The following is a 20,789-nucleotide window of genomic DNA, read 5'->3' on the forward strand; positions in this document are numbered from 1 at the left end:
TCATTCTCTGAATGTTGACTGAAGAATTTCGCAAAAATATCATATATATAGTTTCATATAGTTTTATAGTATATAGTTTTTCAATATATAGTTTTTCAGGTAGCTTACAAATGTTCTGGAATTGAGCCGAAAAATAATAATTTTCCCTATTTTTTTTCCTCTTTTCACTTCCGGATTGGATTTTGAGAAGGTGTTCACAATAACGAATGACTTCTTTCTTTATGACACGTTAAAGTGATAACTACAAACTCATTTAAGGGCGGAAGACAACCTTGTTCAAATTCTTCATTTTTATCAGAGCGACTAAAACATCCGGGAGCTGAAGAGAGTAGCAAGTTTGAATTAAACTGATGGAAGTTATGAATGTGCAAGTTTCAATCATGAGAAGAAAAAGGCAACAATGTGGGCTGAATTATTCAACAAAGAAATGCAACGGGATGCAATTTCAGTTATTGGTGGACGTTGACAGCTTCAACCCGATACCGGTTGTTTTTGTGGTGACGAATCGATATGGCTGTCTGATGTATTGTTAGAAGAGTGTTCTTGGCTATGCTCGCTTGGACCTTCAGATCGTACCTGGAAACACAAAATTGAAGCAGGCTGAACTGACACGGACTCAGGGTTTTTAATCAGGCCTGTTGAGTCCGAGAGCCTACTGGGTGTTTTCCTCATATAGAATTTTTCTCAAGCTAACCCACTAGAGTCACCTCTTTGTCGATTTGGCTCTCCATTTGGTCAATGGATGTATTTCTCAAAATTCTAGGAACTAACTCACCTTTTTGGATGATGGTTCTTCAGGATTTGTCGAATCTCTGTCGTATGGCTTCTTGACCGATGTAGAAATGCTCTGAGTTTTAGTCTTGTCTTCAGGTTGAATCTCTTTATCAAGTCCTGTTTTGTTATCGATGCTCCCCACACTTGTCGAGCCTCTTTCCGATGATCCTGGCTCCGGTGTGGCAACATCTGACAGACCATCACTTCTATCTCCCTTCGAACAAGATGTTCCTTCAGAAACGTTATTGTCTTTCCCGGAGCTTGGTTCCGTTTCAACTACATCAGTAGCGTCGCTATCATTGCTTCTGTCTGGCGAGTTTGAATTATGAACCGATACTGCATCTTGATATTCCGTGTGGTCTGACGATTCAGCTGTTCCGAGCGCATCTTCGTACTCTGGCGATGACGAAGATTCGGTAGGTGAATCTTTAAAAGCATTATTACTTTTCTTTTTATTGAAAAAAGTAACCTTCTATGTCTTGAATAATACTCTGATCCATTCCAATGATATTTAAGTTGAGGGAATTTCTGTTACTTCTGAGATATAACGGGAATGATTAGTAAAATGCAACAGTTTTACACGTTTTACGATAATTTAAATCATCAGCCAAAAAACATAATTAAACCAATTTTTTCGCGTTAAAACAAGGTGAAAATGGAAAATAAATTGTCTTCTCCGAGAGGACTACACGATGTTCGGATACTAGGCCACTCTCTCGCTGCAACGCGACCATCTGTCTCTAATCATGTAAACATGAAGAGAGTGCAGAGAAAAGTGACGTGTGTGCAGGAAAGACACAAAAAGATAGACATCGTAGTTCGTGTCTACTGTTAAGCTGCAGATACAAATTTGGCAAAATACCGTTTAGAGGAATGAGACAAAGCAGATTTTAAAAAAATATCGTTTTATTATGAGTTATTTTGAATAATATAATGAAGTGCAGATAGTGAGAACGTGAGGTCATGGAAAATTACAGAGGTAAATGCTCGGAATTCTAAGCATATCTCAAAACACCAGGTTCAATAAAATCTATTCTTCTTCATCCGAAGAAATTGGTTCCAGGAGTCCGTTGTAAAAATTTTCCAAGATGAAATCTCTGTGTTCTGTTGGCAAGTTCCTCAATGTCTCCCTGCTTTGTTCGGTCAGTCCCTCTGGACATGGATCTTTCGCTTTCCAGGTCAAATTTGGAATGTCGTTATGGAAATCTGACGAGATCAGTCGTCGATGCTCCACGGAAAGGCGTCTCAAATTTTGCTGCAGATTTATCAATGGCAAAACTTCGTCTTCAATGTTGATTGGAATTGGTTTGTTGATGGTTGTCGAATCAGCTTCTGCAAAAAAACAAATATGAATAAAAATTACTCAACGCGGGATTTTATACATCCCATTTAATTCACAAAGGCAAACGCCAGATGAACTGAAAAAACCATTACCAAGATGACTTTCAATGATATTAGCTTCACTGGTGTCCATTAGGTTATCTGTGCTTGTTCCAATATTATGTAAGCCAGAGCATTGATGCGCTTCAGCAATGACTGGTGAAGATGGTCGCATCCGGGTCTGTGAAAATTAGGTGAAAAATTGTGCGCAATTCAAAATAACAAACCTTTCTAGCCGTTGGTTCGCTCTCTTCTTCATCAGAGGAAATCGGTTCCAAAAATCTGTTTGGAGACTTTTCAAACGTTTCTGGCTTCTGTTGCTCTGATAAATTTCCCATTTCTGTCATAAACCCAACGCTAGTATCATCTTTATTATTAGAAACCGACGGCGACAAAGACCGGTTTTGGTAAAAGTTGCGAGACGGGCCAACATTTTTTTTCATACTGAAGTGATGGTTTACGTTTTCTAGTTCTGGAAATAAATTAATCAGAACTAAACTAAAACAAAAGTTGATATCCAAAAAGCTTCACAACATAGAAGAAGGTGAATCAAAGTTGTGATTATTTTCTGTCATGGTAAGATGATCAAACCGAACCACAAGTAATTCAAAAATCCGAAACGCGGAAGAGAGACAATTCTCTTACACTTATTCAGCGAAAATCAGCCACAGTAAAGCGCGACGCAACCGCAACGCGCAACAAAAAACGATGCAGACGTCTGGTGAAATCAGCTAGAGACGTCTTATGATTCAAGAAGTGTCAAGTATACGCAGAGAGTAATCGCGGAATAACATCTAATTAGTGTCGCACGTACTCGACAATTCATGTGGGATGTAAGGGCACGTAAGTGCGGAGTTTAAATGTTATTGTTAAATGTTTCTATATTGGGTGAGCTCTAGATGGGAAAATTGTTAGAAACTGAAAACAAGTATGCTTCAAAAATTTTTGAAGCTTGAGTAGTCACATGGATGGAATGGAGGCAAAAGAATTAGAAAAATTCTCAGATCAGGTGGGAAATCCACCAACCAGAACCGTGATTCTGGTTGGGAGAGATCGAGTTTTCTGAATATCGAGCTTTGTGATTGCTCAGGTTTTGGAGATGGAATGTTTTCATTATTGAGATCTTTCATTCAGGATAATGTGAAATAAAATACAAATTATCTAGTTTTCATCTTCAGAGCTTTCAGTGACTTGCTCATCGCTTTCATCGCTCAATGGATTTCTGTACAGATGCAAAGAGCTTCCGCATTGCTTTGCTGCTTCTGCGACTGTTTGCTTGCCAACGGGAATATGATCAACAGAGGGGAGAAGTTCAATAGTGTCCTCTGAAATTAAAACAAAACTAGATTCTTTATTTCCATCAAGCTCAAACCTCTATCATTCAATCTACTCGCACTTTTGCTAAATCTAGCAATTGTGCTTGGTGCTCTGCTTCTTGATTGTAAATACGAATGAATTCCAGAAGGTGCAGTGGAATTGGTGTCTGGTCCCATGCTTAGAAGTTGTCTTTGAAGTGAAAGTTCTCGCAACTTCTTCTGATTGTCACGAATAGTGACAAATTCTCCCATAGTCTCACTGAAAATCCAAATTTCATTTATAAAAAGATGGAAGGAGATTTGAACTCATACCCAGACGTTTTGTCGTCTCTCCATTTCTGCCCTTCTCTTGACCCAAAAAAAATGAGCACCAGTGCAAAAATGAGAAGTGCACAGACTCCCAAAATGATGGCAACAAGAACAATGCTGAATCCGTGTTCCGAGTACCCATAGAGCTCGCGCGGTGGTTGTTCTGGTCGGTCGCTCGAGTCCTGTAACAGATAAAAAGCATACAGTGAATTCACCAAAAGTTCAGAAGCCTTGGACAGAAAGCGCGCCCCAGATGCCTTTTAGGCAAGAAGAAAGTTAATTACACTTTGAACATAATTATCTTAATTTCTGTTAGATATATCAAAACGTCGTAAACTAGAGAACAAAGCTCATACTGCTAGTACGAAAATTTTAGCAAAAATTTTAGCATCCGAAAAAATTTCAGCATACGAAAACTTTAGCAAAAAAGTTGAATTAATTATTATGAAAATTTCGAAAATTTCGCTATCATTTTCACTATTTATTACCGAAAAGTTTTCAAATAAATTTCCACCACAATTCATGCACTTCAATCCCAATCATCTTGGTTTTTGTAAGATACGGTATTTGCTCTAATAAAAGCGTATTCTATACTTGCTCTTTTAGCTCAGCTATTTATTTATTTATTTATTTATTTCAACGAAGGGGAGAAAACCACTAACACGTGAAATGTCTATGAAACTAGGAGATATAACAGGGACATACATTTGTATTAAATGGGAGACGAAGGAAAACCGAGTTAGTAATTAGTTGAATTCAAGACAAGAAAATGTTTTAGATCACAGGATAATAGTCGATTTTTGAAAGCCGCTGACGAGGGCTTCACCGGAAACACTTTGGTGGGTAAAGAGTTCCAACATCTGATTACTCTATTAGAGAGAAATTGAGAAGATATTATTGTTGAGTTTTTGATAAGTGATTTGAGATAGTATTTGTGACGTCGCAATGATCCAGCATGATTAAATATTTCGAAAATTGGAACCTCCATGATAATTTCTTTGGAAACAATAATTTTATACGTGTAGACCAAATCTTAATTTCTATGAAAGATATCAAGAATCTGTCAACAAATAAAATGATGGTGATACTATGGCAAACAATTTATCAGTGGACAAAATATCTCTTTTAATTTGAGCTCAAAATACATGCATATTGTAAGCTTCTACCAGAACAAATACAGTAGTATCGAAATCTTGTTTTTTCAGTTTACAAATTGTTTCTGCAGTAAGTGAAGTATTTGATTGAAATTAGGAGAGGTTTAAGTCTATTAGAGAATTCGGGGCATTTTATCAAACTCATTATGTTTCAGACTAACCTCAACTTGTTTTATTTGCGTCGATTTTTCTTCACCATCCACATTAACCAACTTTTCATTATTTGCTTCTTCTTCAATTGCCGACACGTTTTTCTGGAAAGATAAACGTATTTTGTGTTCTGCATATCATTTTGTGTTATCTCTCTTTCTTACCACAGCGACATTACACCAATCAACCGAAAACGTGGGCGCGAAATACTTATTCATCACAACTGCGGATGGTTTGGTGCAAAAATCGGGTACCGTTTGCAAATTCTTGACAATTGCCATTGTTCCTGGATAGAATTTTTGTTGCGTTCCAACAAAAACCATAGTTCTGAAAGCAAAGTTCATCTTGATGTCAGAAAATCGTCTTCTTACCCAACATTGTTTTTGAAAATGTGTTCTTTGCCGCGAGGAATAGTATATCTGGAGCGGATACCGGCGATGTATGGGTTCACATTTCTACCACGAAACGTATTACGCAGTGCGTTTTCCAGTTGACCTAAACAAAACAAGTCGGTGTGATGTCATATGCAACATTACTCACTTATTTTTCGCTCTCGATTCGAAACCAGATCTTCCACATCGAGTCCATTTATAGGAAGTTCGAATATTTGTTGCGTATTTCCTTGGTACAGTGCTAAATTTTCATTTTGTTTTCATTTCAATATTTTTACTAGACTAACAATCTTCCACTAGATTAATCACTATCATTCGCTGCTGTATGTCGAAATTATCCAGCCGTTTCGCTATCACATGTAGGGTGACATGCTGCACATTTGTGACCGGAGTGCCTGAAATCGAATAAAAATCACAAGATGATTGATTGGTTTGAGCTATTAAAAAAAGAAGCGATCACCTATTAGATAAGCAATTTCCGGGTGGCGAGACGGCAATAGACGCAACCAATTGGGTAGAGCCGGTTTGTTGTTTAGTGTAGCTTCCCATTTCACTTTTACTGAACAACATGTACATCAGAAACAGTAATTTTGAAAATAGAAATGTTACCTGTGCTCGGAAAAAAATTCGCAGAATGTAGTGTGTGCACGAAAAACTTTCCTTTTGTCGCCGAAACATGTTGAGGCGCTTTGAATGAGTCAGTGGCTCCGAACAGTAGGACGAACACAGAAAGTAAACCTAGCAGTCGAATTTTCATTTTTAAGTGAAAGATTTTCGTGTGAAAGCGATGAGGCGTGCGAAACGAGATCTATCCGTTACAACGGCTGCTGATGTGCTCACCCATCTCTATACTCACAAACTTTTGCTCTTTACACTGGAGGAGCTTTGGGTTGGCGGTTTGAGTGGAGAGATGAGAAGCAATTGGGACCCGCCGGAGGGAAATCATTGTTGACAAAATATATTTTAGAGCATGATGAACTTGATGAGATAAACTATCGCGGGTGTTGATTGATAGCGGTTCGACGATCGAATAAACCAGGAGCAAATGTGTCTGAGACGGAACGGAATTTAAAATTCTAGGAAAACGTTCTGGTTGTTTTACAGAAACAGGAAAAAAACGTTTGTATCACAAGAAGAATACGTTGAAATAACTCCTTCTTGTACTGCTCAATACAATAAATTGTTTAAATAGTTTCCAAATTTCAAAATAGTATGTGCACACCTGTTCTTTCAAACTTTCCCAATCAATGTCGTAATAGTCAATAGGCCAATGTCCAAACTTTGACTTCGTAGTCCATTTACCACTATCACCTCATTATCACATCTTTGCAACTTTTGAGACTATCTGACAATGATGACGATTCTAAATACATGTTGAAGAACTTTGAAATAAGCCGATTACCGTGGTGTGTTGACTAGATTGTTCGATACTCTTTTTTAGAAGTTTCTAGAACAAATTTCTGATAAGGTTTTGAATAGAGGGTATTCTAACTAAAAATTGGAAATCAACAATTCTAGAGCAAATACTGGGAATTGCTGAAACTGTTATTTTGATCACAAAGGCTCAATATGGGGAGCGAACAACTAATATGACTCATACGTCATACAAAATAGAGTACAGATTCTAGAACTTTACGACCGAGTAGGAACGCTATAAAACACGAATAATCCATTGTCAGCAAGTCCAACCCGGACCCGGACTCTCTTTTTTATGATTTTCTCTATCACTCTCGCTTCCTACATTGCTCTCAAAAAGTACATCAAAATTTTATTAGATACGCTTTTGACTTGATTCCGTTTTCAGAGCCAGCCCACTAATTATCACTAAAAACGGTCGTGACGTACACTTATATCATCAGAGGGAGAAGAGAGTTTCGAGCCGTGTATAAAAGAAACCGAGCTGCCGACTTTCATTTAGTGATAAGCGCACCATGACTGGCCGCGTTTTCCTTCTCCTGGCTCTTGTCGCCGTGGCTTCGGCCATCCAGAGGTTAGTTTCAGAACTTTACTTTTAAAATTTCAGTAGATTTCACCTATTTTCTTTAACAGTCTACTAAGTTTATGGATTTTTAGAATCAAGCTCGAGAAGCGTACCTATACCCGAGAGCAGTACAAGTTCCCAGCTATTCAAGAGCACCTTAAGACCAAGTACATCAAGGGATACGTTCCAAACAACGATGCCTTCAACGAGGGACTCTCCGACTACTCCAACGCTCAATACTACGGACCAATTGTCATTGGAACCCCACCACAAAACTTCCAAGTTTTGTTTGATACCGGATCTTCCAACTTGTGGGTGCCATGCGCCAACTGCCCATTTGGAGACATCGCTTGCAGAATGCACAACAGAGTAGGTGTTACAATGTGCTATAGTATCTTTATAATACATTTTGTAGTTTGACTGCAAGAAGTCCTCCAGTTGCACAGCTACCGGAGCCTCTTTCGAGATCCAATACGGAACTGGATCCATGAAGGGAACCGTTGACAACGATATTGTTTGCGTAAGTAACATTGAAACTTTTGAATTAGTAAATTCATCTCAAATCTTTTAGTTCTCTCATGACACCACCTTCTGTACCGACAAGACACAAGGATTGGCCTGCGCTACCTCTGAGCCAGGAATCACCTTTGTCGCCGCTAAATTCGACGGGATCTTCGGAATGGGATGGGACACCATCTCCGTTAACAAGATTTCCCAGCCAATGGACCAGATCTTCGCCAACTCCGCCATCTGCCCCAACCAACTATTCGCTTTCTGGCTTAGCCGTGACGCCAACGATATCGCCAACGGAGGAGAGATCACCCTTTGCGACACTGACTCCAACCACTACACTGGAAACATTGCCTGGGAACCACTCGTCTCTATGGACTACTGGAGAATCAAGCTCGGAGCTGTCTCCATCCAAGGAACCACCTTCACCAACGGACCAATGGACTCCATTGTTGACACCGGAACCTCCCTCCTCACCGGACCATCTGATATCATCAAGAAGATTCAACACAAGATCGGAGCTATCCCACTCTTAAACGGAGAGTACGAGGTTGCCTGCAGCAAGATTCCATCTCTTCCAAACATCACCTTCACACTCGGAGGACAAAACTTCGACCTTCAAGGAAAAGACTACATTCTTCAGCTCTCCAACGGAAACGGAGGAATGACCTGCCTTTCTGGGTTCATGGGAATGGACATCCCAGCCCCAGCTGGACCACTCTGGATTCTCGGAGACGTTTTCATCGGACGCTTCTACTCTGTCTTCGATCACGGAAACAAGAGAGTTGGATTCGCCACCTCCAAGAGCAAATAAATTATGACCTAATTTCTTATAACGGATAGTCAGTGCACATGTGTCTATTTTTGCCATTCCTTGCTTCGTTGTAATAAAAATGGTGATGATTAGATGTTGTACTTCTTAGTGACGATAACAACGTTTACATTGGTGTAGAAGTGCTAGAACACCAAATTTTATGGGTTATATGCTCAATCTCGAAACATATGGTTTTCACTTTTTTCATGAATGACGCAACACGTTGTCGTTTCACGATTTCCAGCATGCCTCACACATGTTTTGAATTTTGCTATATAGTGAACACTTTTGCACGGAGAAAATGAGCTTATATTTTGTGAGAAACATTCAGCAAGTGTATTCCATTTGTTTAGATTTTGAGGCATTAACCACCGGCTGCTCTAACTTTGGGGTTTCCGAGAAATTTGAGCTTCTGTTCAATGTCGAAATATATACAAACACAATAAGAAAACTGCGCGATCTTTGTGCAAAATACTGTGGGTGTGTGTGTGTGTGTATTTGTAAAGGAAGCGCAGAAGAAGACAATACATGTTTCCGGTCAGCTGGAAAAGACAGAAAAAATACGTGGATTATGCGCTGCGTAAATAGAAGTTCGAAGTTTTTCCCATTCTTTCCGTCTTACTGTTTTACCAATCTATTGGTCAGTTTTCTGCAAAACTCTCATCATTGTTTTTCTCATATCACTATTTGTCTTTTTTCTCTCTTACCAACACTAAACCAAAAAAACAACCTTGAAAAACATTTTCCCACATATTGGGTGGTCGATAAAACCTATTGTTCGAAGCGTTGAAAAGGAAGGTTATTCTTTCAGTGAAAATGAGTATGAATTTTTGATGGATCGATTCTCTGCATAGGGCAATAAGACTGATTGGTTTTTGACTTCTTTCAAAGGGGAAAAAATAGTTCATGATTCTTTTTGACGCTTTCCACCCATTCATCCATCTAGTTTCCATCTATATATCGTTTCACATGACTGACCATCGGCCATCATCAAGAGCTTCATAAATCTTTTAGAAATTATCATATCGGCGGTTTGACGGAAAAGGAAGACTAGGGCAAAATAAGGAATAAATTTCCTAAAAGGGGGAGGGGAGCAGGTGACTTGCATCGCATCATGATGCCCTCCTTTCCATCACTCAGTCATCTATCATCTGGATAGAGTCATTCCAATTACCGCTTTTCATTGGGATCTCTATATACATATTTCCTGTTGTGTCGGTTTCGAGGGTGTTGCTCATCATTTCTCCATCTCCTCCTCCTTCCTTTCCACACTCTTCCACCCAATTCCCATCACATTATTCAGCACATCACAGTTTTTTCTCTTCTTACCCACTCATTCCACAACGAAATATTTCCTTTTTCTGTCGCTCCTCGGTTTTTTTTGTTTGTCCCACATAACTTACTCCCATAACTCTTGAAGAAGCCTTTCCATCTTTCATTTTGCAGCGGGGAAAGAAAAAAAAAATGAAAAAAGTTACAATTGCAAATAATAAACAACACCTCAGCTGTTATTTCTTTTACCATCCCCCACCTCACCAACCAACAACAACAATATAACAACAATCAAGAATTCGTATTAGTTATATGAGGGAGTATCAGTTTTGGTTCTTCTCTGTATTTCCTCTCTTTTCATTGTTACCAGAACTGCAATTAAATTTGGTGGTCTCTGAAACTGATTGTTTGAGGAATTTTTGGTTTCCAGATTTCATTGGCATCGAAAGTTTTGTCCTCGACATTTTTAATTGACTTTTGGTATCTATCTTGATTGATTTTAGATCCCAGTGGTACATAACTGCAAAAAAACATTGAATCATTTTCTTGTCAACTTCAAATATCAAAATTTTGGCGCCAGTAGTGTACCTGGTCACGGAAATGTTATTTATTTAGGGTTGACATGCTAATTACTCAACGCGATAGCAATCGAAAATCCATCCGTTTCGCTTCAAATTTATCCCAAGGAATTTATTGTGTTTTCCCTTTTTTTTTGGCCTCACCCATAGTGTCGAAAACCAATCTCTCATTAATCAATCCTCTCCCATCCTTCTCGATTTTATTTGTTATCTACTATTCAAATCAGATAGTCAATCGCGTCAAGAAACTTACTACTTTCGATCCGTTTTCCATTACTTTTCCGCTACTAATACCACTACTCGTCCTTGTCACTATCCATTATCATGTTTTTCCTTCTTACCCTCTTCCTTCAACCCATCCTTACGATCATTCTCCCATATCTTCCGTTTTTGTAGACCTTCAATCATCTTATAATGATATATATATTTCTCAGATGTTTCTCTCTCTCTCTCTCTATATTCCCCTTTTTACCGCCAACTACCCAAAACCACCTCCCGTGTGTGTGAGACAGGCGACAAGAAAAAAAAAACGAAAACGAAACCACCTTAGTCTTCAAACGTTTTCGTTTCAACCCAACCCGATCAAGCGCAATATTTCTTTTTCTGATAGGCGGAGGTGTCGATTTGATTGATAAACTGGGCAACAAGAAGGCGAGGGAGAGGAATGTGGTGTCGGGGTTTTTGTTTCTTTTTTGTTGTTTTCCGCGCATCTCATTTGTAATCAGGTAGCCGTTAAATCACAGACCAAGTTCCGTATTTGATTACGCCATAAAAACTATAGTGATTCATCATCATCCAATGTTTCAAATGAAGTTTTTTTTTCAGTTTTTCTCGCCTCTCACTTGAAAAAAGTCGGGGTATAAGGGAAAAAAAACAGTAAACTTCAAGAAAACCTCATAATTAGAACACTAGAAAAAAACCAATTTTGGGTTTTTGTACAAAAATACTTACAGTACTTTCCAAATTCGAAATGTTTTATTCTCTTTTTCTACCCTATCCAATTGCGTTCTTTCTTATTGCTCCTCCCATTTCATGTTCCTGTCGCATGTTTCTCATATGCTTATCCGCTTGACTCACCACATAACGGGATCTTTTTCACATTGCCCCCGCCGCTCAATTATCGTTCACTTTTGTCTGTCAGTCACTACTTTACCATAAAAAAGTTTTGTCCTTCTATTGTGTTGTATACGGCCAGAAACGGAACCGTATTTAGTGAATTGGAATGTATCAAAACCCTTTAATCCCATCGTTGTTCGTCATGTATTTCTGCTATTCAGTTCCCCATTCACTTTACTTCATCACACACATGTTACGCTCTAAAAGTGCTGGAGACACAGAACATGTGATAGTAGTAAAACCAATATTTCACAATTTTAGTAGTGGACACACCGAGACCATGACCGCAACTAATATAGGGTCAATCAACAGATGGTCCCTTCTATCTCTTCTTCTTTTTCCCTCTATTGCATTTTTTATTGTCAATTGTCGGTGTTGGGCGGCGATGGTCAAAGAAAAATGGCTAGTACCACACTCGACTGTGCAAACTTGCTTCAACTGATTAGGACGGCACTGTACACTTGTTTCTGCCTCAGTTTTTCTTGTTCCTCTGTTTTTCCAATTTTAAAAATATATTTGGCATTCTGTTTATAAAGCAGGAAATTTAGAATGGAATATGACAAAGCCTCATGATGTATTTTGTTGACTCATGATTTCATTTTTTCGTGACCATGTTTTGAACATTTGCATGATTTCTAGAAATTGAGAAATATTTTCGAAAAAATTAGAATCATTCTTTTCTGAAAATGATTTCATTTTCCTTTTTCTTCGCTCCGATAGTAAAAATTTGAGTTTTTCGAAATTACTAGCATTTTAGTAGTTGTGATAATGTGTTTCATAATTTGATAACGTAGTAGGTTAGCAGTAAAATTTTCAAGCTTTTTTTTTGAAATTAGTTTTAAAATGAAAAATATTTTTTTTAAAACTAGCTTCATTCAAAAAATCAAGTTGAAAGTATTTATATTGTTTAACCTTACGGGTTTCCTAATTTTAAGAATTAAGAATTTATTGTTAGAGCCAATTCATTGTTCGCAAAGAATAAAGCTAAAACTAAAAACCATTTTTAGAAAAATGTTTTTTCATCAAACTAAGAAAATTCGAAAAACTAAACAATACCGTACTTCCTCTAGCACCAAATTTTGACGCCGATTATCTCGATTCCTGTGAAAGATATCAAACACTTGTGAATTGAAAAACTATTGGTGATATTATGATAAATAATTTACCTGTTGACACATTTTTGATATCTTTCACAGGAATAGAGATAATTAAGCTCAAAGTTGATGGTTTCGTGGGCTTCTTCTAGTATAAGAAATACGGTACGTGTTTTGAACATACTTCCACTCGGAACACACAAAATATGAATTTTAAAATCGTTACCTAATTTTTGTTGGATAAACATTTTCAGATTTTTTTTTAAATCCCATAAACATTTTCCATCAATATTGACTTTTTTCTACCCCTACCAACTTTCATTCAAAACTTTCGCTTGTTCCAACCTCCATCCTCTAATCAAACAGAGCTTCCTTGTCAGACATGTTTCCAATAGTAGGCGGCGTATTCCTCATCATCTTGGGCAAACTCCAGTGTTTACCCAAGTTCGTACTGATAATCGCCCCGGGTCACTAAAATGAAACTGACCCATCACAACCGCCGCTTCCACACCAACCAACATTTTGTGTTTCCTTCTCGGTGTGTCTCAATAAATTATACAACTTGATACAACCGACACTTCAACCGCTCTTTATGGCTAGCTGTCCCATTTTGATACGATTCCTCAGATCGACGCCTTGTTCTGATTCCGTATGCTTTTGTGTCACTTTCTTCTATTCTCGACTTGAATCTCCAGGAGAAAAAACTATCCTAGAATTAGCATTAAACCGAACGGTCAATACAAAATTGGCTTCTGATAAGCCAAATTCAAACAAAAGGAGAATGAAACGCATTTTTTGAACTAGACTATTTTGTTCTCTGTTGGTCTCTTTTGTCACTCATTGAATTTATGCACGCTCCAATGACAACGCACAGTGATATAGTTAGTTTTGTACGTCTTCCTTGAAAGCATGTTAATGTAGGAACAAGTTTTAAGGGCGCAATTCCGTTCCCTTTTTTGACATGCAAAACCAAATGGAATTCGAACAAAAATTTTCCTCCCATAGTTCCCATATTCTACTATCGTTAAGTAGATTTGAAGGCAGGTGTTCAGTTGGATTGGTTATTCATGTCGGTTTTTTCGAAGGGTTTCTAATTGTGGCCTCGTCGGTTTATAACTTTGGGTTTTATAAAGAGGACGGTCCAATCGTAAATTTCTCATAAGGATTGTAAATTGAAGGAATGAAACGAGAGAATGTTTTAGATAAGACAATTTTTCTAAATCAAGCGGTTTTAGCTTTAAGTGGATACCGTAAAGACTCTAGAACGCCATCTTTCATTCACACTTTGAGCCAAAATATGTCAGTTCGTGACCAAAATGTATAACGTTGTTAATTTACATAATAATTTTTATTTCCTGATAAGCATTTTGTCAGCTGACCATGTTTTTATATCTTTTACAGGAAAGATATATATGAGCCGAATGTTGACGGTTTTGGTGGCTTTCTACTACTGTGGTGAATGTTACTGTAGTTGCCTCTGCACTCTACGAAGTTTGCAAAATTTTTTATTTTTTCAAGACTCAAACATCACTCCTAGCTCTTGTCTAACTTTGTTTCTATTTCTATCGCTTATCATAATCTTCTCTTTGAATCTTGGCGGGCTCATGTTTATTATCTTCTTTCTTATCAACTTGAGACCATCAAACAAGGAACGGTCAGGGTTGCTGAGTGTGTTCAACAAGTGTCTTTCTCCCTTTGTGTGTGTTTGTCACAAAAATTGGGTGGGAATCTGAGAGTGGTTGTAATGCAAATAGATATACGTGGTAGTATGGGTTTGACAATCATTTATCCATAAAACTCTTTTGTAAAAATATCAAAGCCCACCAAAAAATGCCACGCTCGTCCTCGCTATCCACTAATCCTAAAATTATGTACTCAATACAAATAATTTACCAGGTATGGTATGTCCGAAGCACTTCTCTAGTGTTATCTTTCTCGAGTGAAGAGCCCGCAAGGAGATGAGGAACTAAAGCTCGTCTTGTACAAAGGATGCCGTATTCGACTAAAGTTAGGAAATTACATTTGTTATATACATCAGTGAATTTTTCCTTGTCTTTTGAAATCCAATTTATATAGTCTTTCTGGTCGGCAACTTCTGCGAGACCGTCTCCGTATTAATGTGCGTGATAATGTCGTCATTTTGTTTGACAGCTCGCAATCTATGTTTGTATGGTAGGTCTAAGACTTAGCGGCGGCTAATGATTTCCAAAATTTCCAAAATATTTTCCTTCCGAATTTCGATAGAATTTACAATAAGATTTAAATAATTTCCAACAGTATGAACTTTATTAAAAAACCGCTCTCGTTGCTCTTCTTTTTTCAATCAACACCTTCTTACCTTCTTATTCTGTGGTTTTTCAGGCTTTCACCAACTTTATTCTCCCGTCCAGATTCATCAAAGCAATGGAGCCACTTCTAACAACAGAAGTGCAACTGTACCAGGACAAACTAATCGGAAAAGTGAGCTCAAAATTTTGTTGGCTCCCCACAACTATCAATTACAGAAATGGAAATCCTACATCGCCAGCTTTTTCGAGGAAAACTCGTTGGGAAAGGCTCGCATCGAATTATTCCAGAGTGATGGCAAAAAGAAGGAACCAGTGAAAACAATCCTTTTGGAGAATGTGGTGTCGTTGAAGCCCGGGAAGACTGATGGCGGAGCTGCATTTGTGAAAGTACAGTATAAAGATGATTCGTACTTGCAGTTTTCGAGTGAAGAGTTACAAAGGGTCATGGATGTTCTGAGCACCATTTGTTTTCCAAAGAAGGTAAATTTCAAAAAAAAAAGCTTTAGGGCATTATCTTTTTGCCAGAAGTGCTTTTCAATGGACCACTAGAGATATTAAGACTTTTAGCAGGCTGAGATATTGAGACTTTTAAAATTTTGAAATTGTGAAAATAGGACTCTCTTGTTTTCAAAGTCCTCCAAGTTTCGAAATTTCACATCCCCCGTTTTCAACATTTTCCATTTCATCTGCCACAGGGGAATTGATCTCACTGTCTGTAATGATGATAACCCACCAGACGACCGGTTGGGTGAAGGTTAAAAAACTACTGTTCGTTTTTGTACCATCGAAAACATCACGGTTATTCAGAATGAATGTTAAATTTCAGACAAAAAAATGAATTCGTGCTGTAACAACACATTGACAATGAACTGAACAAAGCTAAAAATCCAAGCTTATTTATTTGAATTGCAGATGCAATATGTCACAATTGCCCCAAGTACCTCGTTGGATTCGCCTACTGAAGAAGAAGAATATTTTGAATTTCGTAAGTACATTGTGTAGAAATCGGTTTCTAACGACAATGTTCCCATTTTTCAGCTGATACTTACGCAATGCTGAAATTGAAGCAAGTGAATGGGAGAGAGTCGACAGAAGGGGTCTACAAGTTGTCGCTGAATGAGAGTCTGCAAATTAGTGGGAATAACAATATCCATTGCATTCCATATCAATCAATTCAATGGTGAGAATTGATCCCAATTAGAGAGTTTATTACATATGGATTTTTAGGGTTGGAACTGGCGAACACTGTGTTGGATTCGGAATTGAGAACTTGGGAACCTTCGAGTTTGCCACAGGAGATGCTCTCCTGTTTGTGGAGCATTTGAGGTAATCCTTAATTACCAATTTCTTATTTTCAGTAATCCAATTTTCAGAAGCTTTATCCGATTCAGCTGTGACTTCAGCACACCACAGATCAAAATGATTTGCCGTTTCAACCGCTACTTCCACCCTAATCGCCTAGTAAATAGCACAAGCCCGGGGCTCAGGTATTTTCATTTTGCTCATATTTCAACATTTTATCCTCATTTCAGTAACAATTCAACAATGGAAAGTGTGGACTCTGGCGGTGTCTACTCAAAAATTCCGGGTTCCACCGACACTTCAGTCTCCAGTCTTCAATTGAACGAAGCTGAGTTTGTGAACCGCGTTGTGAAGAATGAGTTGAGACGAAATGCATCGATGGAGATGTTGAGACATAAGATTTCTTTCCTGCAAAAAAAGAAAAACGAGTCTCGAACGGATTTTGAAGAGTCGGCAGATAGAGATTTTGTGAGGTTAGTGGGAGGAAGAAAAAACGAGAAAATGAATTTCAGAACTTAAAGACTGCCATACTTTCTAATTGCCAATTCCATTCTTTTTCAGAGTCCAGTTGCCAAAAGGAATACTGCTCGAACAAAACAAATTTTCGCCCACGAAAAGCGTGTCGTTCCAAGATATGGATTCCATGACGGCTGAGAATGTATGAGCTCCTCACTACCTTACATCCACGTCCCAAACTTGTTCACCCTAACCATCATTTTTCGCACAATGCCTGACTCAATAAAAAATTTTACAGAAGATTTACGCCCGCCACACCGACTTGTAATTTCAATTTCAATGTTCAATTCTCCCATTTTTCAAACGCCTTCTCCTTTTTTTCTTGTAGTCTTTTACTTTTCATTCTTCTTCCATTTTCATTGTTCCGTTTCATTTTTCTTCTTATTCATGCCAACCCCTATTTCTGATTTTCCTTCTTCTTCTATAGTTTCTAGTCGTTTTGCTTCAAAATGTCTGCTATACAGATGGAGATAATGGAACCTGTTACCACTTTACCAAATTTGCATTTTCTATATTCCGCCTGGAAAAGATTACCTTCCCTGTCCCCCACCATCCCCGTCGTCACAATTTCTGGTTTTCCAACATTTTGAATTTCTAACTTTTTCTCTATACAATACATGTGTATTTTGCCAATAAGACTACTGTACAAACTTTCCAAAAATGCTCGATTTTTTTGTAATTTAACGGCTGCGAATCGGCACCTAGCTCTAGGTTGACTCGGTTAATCCTAAACTTTTTCCAAGGCCCCGGAGACGAAAATCCGAGAATTCCGCATTTCCATAACCAATCATCTATTCTGTTTCCTCAATTAAATGCCAATTGAAAACTTGGGCCTAGCTGTATCTTATAAGGTGGAATTTTATACGCTCTTCCTTCCTTTCTTTCTCTACAGCCTAGTCGCTCGTGATCTGGAAATATCAGGTATGCAATGGAGATCTTGGCCGGCTCTTTTTTCATATCATAGTTTTTTTATAAATTCCATCGCCTTCTCGAGAATCAACTCTGTTCCAGTAGTTCTATCGAAAGTGTGGAGCTGTTGGTTTTCCGTGACAGAATCATTTATCAATTTTTTAAAAATTCGATTCGAGTCTTGTATTAGTTTACACGTGCAGCTTGATGCATACACCATTCGACTGCTTGATTCCGTCAAAAAATCGATAGTCTGCCAATATGTGGGTAACGTGATAATCTCTCTTAAAAAAAACAATGACGAAACTTTTTGTGGAGAACTTCCAGATTCCCGTGAGGTTTCTTAAGGTAGGCACAAGTGCATCCAACCCATAAACACTGATTCGACGTCGAATTGCTCCGGAGACAACTCTGCACAGATATATGGTCAAATCCAATTTCCATCGTATTAATCTCGATGTTTCAATGACAGTTTTGTTAAAAATTTGCTGCTCTTGCATCCGACAAACTTCTCGGAAGGCTTCAGTCTATTCTTTAATGGACGCTTTGAGAATTTTCATGAAAAGTGAATAAATGAACACTTACAAAGATAATCCTCACAATATCCATGTTCTGCAGCTATTGTCAGAAAAATGAACCTTTCTGGTGACCCGAAATGTGTTCTGAAATTTTTTAATGCTTAAAATGTTCAAATAAGAAAGGATAACGACAGTGAAACCGCTAATAATGTAAAGTCGTTCAGGAATTTCGCGCTGCTAATCCATGCGCGCCCCGTTATTTCGGAGTGTCGTAAGACATATGCGGAAAAAACAAGACATATATGGAAAAAAAGTTGCTGGTAGATCTATTGATACAAATATTTATAATATTCAAAAAAAAGATTGGATAAGTAGGTTCTGAAAAATACAAATTGAATATATATCAAAAAAGTAATAAAATATTTTTTAAAAAACTAGAATTTTTTTTGAATTCCGCTAAGTTCCGAAATTTAACATCCCCATTTTCAAGAATTTCCAATTCGTTGTTTTATAAAATTCGCTTCATTGTCTGCCGCGAAGAAATTGAATAAATCTCACTGTCTGGCATGGTGTGTCATGTGGTAGGGCGACAACACCAGGCGACCGGTTGGGTGAAGGTTAGACGTCTACTGTTTGTTTGTCCCAACTGGAACATCACCTGGATGATTTTTTTAGAGCAAAATTTCAATTTAAAATGAAATGAAAAATGAATTAATACTGTAACGAAATATAAAATAAAACAAAAAAAAGCGCTGAAATCAAAATTAAAATTCTTCACGATTCCCCCTTTTCAATCAAAATTTCAGAGCTTCATCCAATTTAGTGGTGACTTCAGCACTTCACAGGTCATAATGATTTGCCTTTTCAACAGCTAATTCTTTTTGGAGGTTCCATTTTGTGGTCTTTTTAGTATGGATTCAAACTGCTAAGATTTTTTATTGCAACGACTGAAAATTTTTAGTTTTCCAATATTTGAATATTAAGGATATAAAAACCTGGAAAAATTAGTATCTAAAAACGTTATACTCTGAAAAAGTTTTCACTTCAAAGAAAATTTCACTCAACAAGAGAACAAAAGAGCACATCAAAAGAGCCCCGCTCTTTTGTTCTCTTTCTCTACATCTGGCACTCATTGACGATTTGCAAATGGCTAGTTCCATTTTTTTTCAGAGTTCAGTTGCCGAAAGGAATACTGCTTGACAAAACAAATTCTCGCCAACAAAAAGCGTGTCGTTCCAAGATATGGATTCCGTGACGGCTGAGAATGTATGAGCTCCTTTTTTCTTTAATTTCACCCCAACGTTTGCTCATTCTTATCATAATTTTTTGCACAATCCCTAACTCAATAAAACAATTCACAGAAGATTTACGCCGTCACACCGACTTGTTACTTTAATTTCAATTTTCAATTCTCCCATTTTTCAAACGTCTTCTTCTTTCTTCTTGTCGCCTTTTACTTTTTATTCTTCTTCTGTTCTCTTTCCTCTGTTTCATTTTCCGTTTTCTTCGTTTTCGTATTCATACCACCCTATTTCTGCTTTTTCTGCTACATCTTCAAAATGCTTAGTATACAGATTGAAAGAAAGATAATGCAACCTGCTGATGCTTTACTAAGTTTGCATTCTCTATACTATTGTCCGAAAAAGGGTTCTTTTTCTGTCTCACCATTCCCATCGTCACAGTTTCTGGTTTCCCTAAAATTGCAGTTTGAAACTTTTAAATTCTATACTTTAAATGTTCATTTTGCCAATAAAAATGATGTACAAGACTTTGCCAAACTTTTCGATTTGAAATTTTGTTTTGAAAATAAAAAGTGCTAGTTCTTCCGCTGACTTTTCCACTCATAATGAAGTGTTGTTGTTGTTGTTGTTGTTCACCCAAAAAATCCACGTGCGAAATCGGTAACCAGTTTTTTTTATTAGAAAGTGGCCGACTACATAACTTTTCTCTAATCCTTCAACTCAAAAAAAAATCGCTTCAAGTTCTCAAATTTCATATTTTGCGAACCTTGAACTCTCCTTTTCTCGCTCTCCAAAATGCGTAGTTTTCTTTTTCTCTCTTGTGAAAATGTTGGAGAATTCTTTCGAATTAGACATAAGTAGCCGTCTTCCGTCTCTGCATTTTGAGGGCAAAGTTGTAGTGTTGCATTTCTTGGTCCCACACGCAATTATTTATAAACGGAGACGAAGACGTTGGTCGTTTATGCGGTTTCGTGATATTTTTGGTTTCTACGTTTTTAGTATTTCTTGGTTTGGTATTTTTTATTTTTTTTGGCACTAATAATTCAAATTGTTTTGTAAATTCATAATTAAATTTCAATTTTCCAACGATTTTATTATTAAATTTTTCATTAAAAATTTTTTAAATTTTTAATTTTAAAAAATTTCAAAAAATTATGGAAAATCAAATTTGGTCT

The 20,789-nt window shown here is 37.5% G+C and overlaps 5 protein-coding genes across 5 annotated transcripts; 2 read left to right on the forward strand and 3 right to left on the reverse strand.

Annotated features, from left to right (window-relative positions):
- Window positions 1-471: 471 nt before the first annotated feature.
- On the reverse strand, window positions 472-1,274 carry CBG27770 (the record flags this gene model as incomplete). Its single annotated transcript, XM_045239881.1, has 3 exons — window positions 472-576; window positions 776-1,200; window positions 1,244-1,274. 3 exons carry the CDS (start codon window positions 1,272-1,274, stop codon window positions 472-474), a joined length of 561 nt encoding a protein of 186 aa, XP_045099100.1.
- Window positions 1,275-1,804: 530 nt separating this feature from the next.
- On the reverse strand, window positions 1,805-2,597 carry CBG27771 (the record flags this gene model as incomplete). The annotated part of the gene is made up of 3 exons (XM_045239882.1): window positions 1,805-2,106; window positions 2,209-2,335; window positions 2,382-2,597. The coding sequence occupies 3 exons, from the start codon at window positions 2,595-2,597 to the stop codon at window positions 1,805-1,807; spliced, it is 645 nt and encodes a 214-aa protein (XP_045099101.1).
- Window positions 2,598-3,315: 718 nt separating this feature from the next.
- On the reverse strand, window positions 3,316-6,232 carry Cbr-sgca-1 (the record flags this gene model as incomplete). The annotated part of the gene is made up of 10 exons (XM_002644894.1): window positions 3,316-3,479; window positions 3,527-3,729; window positions 3,783-3,961; window positions 5,095-5,187; window positions 5,248-5,410; window positions 5,455-5,578; window positions 5,624-5,716; window positions 5,763-5,870; window positions 5,936-6,034; window positions 6,085-6,232. The coding sequence occupies 10 exons, from the start codon at window positions 6,230-6,232 to the stop codon at window positions 3,316-3,318; spliced, it is 1,374 nt and encodes a 457-aa protein (XP_002644940.1).
- A 1,174-nt stretch (window positions 6,233-7,406) lies between these two features.
- On the forward strand, window positions 7,407-8,780 carry Cbr-asp-3 (the record flags this gene model as incomplete). The annotated part of the gene is made up of 4 exons (XM_002644895.1): window positions 7,407-7,465; window positions 7,549-7,825; window positions 7,872-7,976; window positions 8,028-8,780. The coding sequence occupies 4 exons, from the start codon at window positions 7,407-7,409 to the stop codon at window positions 8,778-8,780; spliced, it is 1,194 nt and encodes a 397-aa protein (XP_002644941.1).
- A 6,463-nt stretch (window positions 8,781-15,243) lies between these two features.
- CBG10896 lies at window positions 15,244-17,214 on the forward strand (the record flags this gene model as incomplete). The annotated part of the gene is made up of 8 exons (XM_045239883.1): window positions 15,244-15,300; window positions 15,345-15,608; window positions 16,041-16,113; window positions 16,167-16,308; window positions 16,356-16,454; window positions 16,502-16,903; window positions 16,992-17,079; window positions 17,185-17,214. 8 exons carry the CDS (start codon window positions 15,244-15,246, stop codon window positions 17,212-17,214), a joined length of 1,155 nt encoding a protein of 384 aa, XP_045094397.1.
- Between the last annotated feature and the right edge of the window lie 3,575 nt (window positions 17,215-20,789).

Source organism: Caenorhabditis briggsae, assembly GCF_000004555.2.
Source record: "Caenorhabditis briggsae complete genome, chrX, whole genome shotgun sequence".
Lineage (NCBI taxonomy): Eukaryota > Metazoa > Nematoda > Chromadorea > Rhabditida > Rhabditidae > Caenorhabditis > Caenorhabditis briggsae.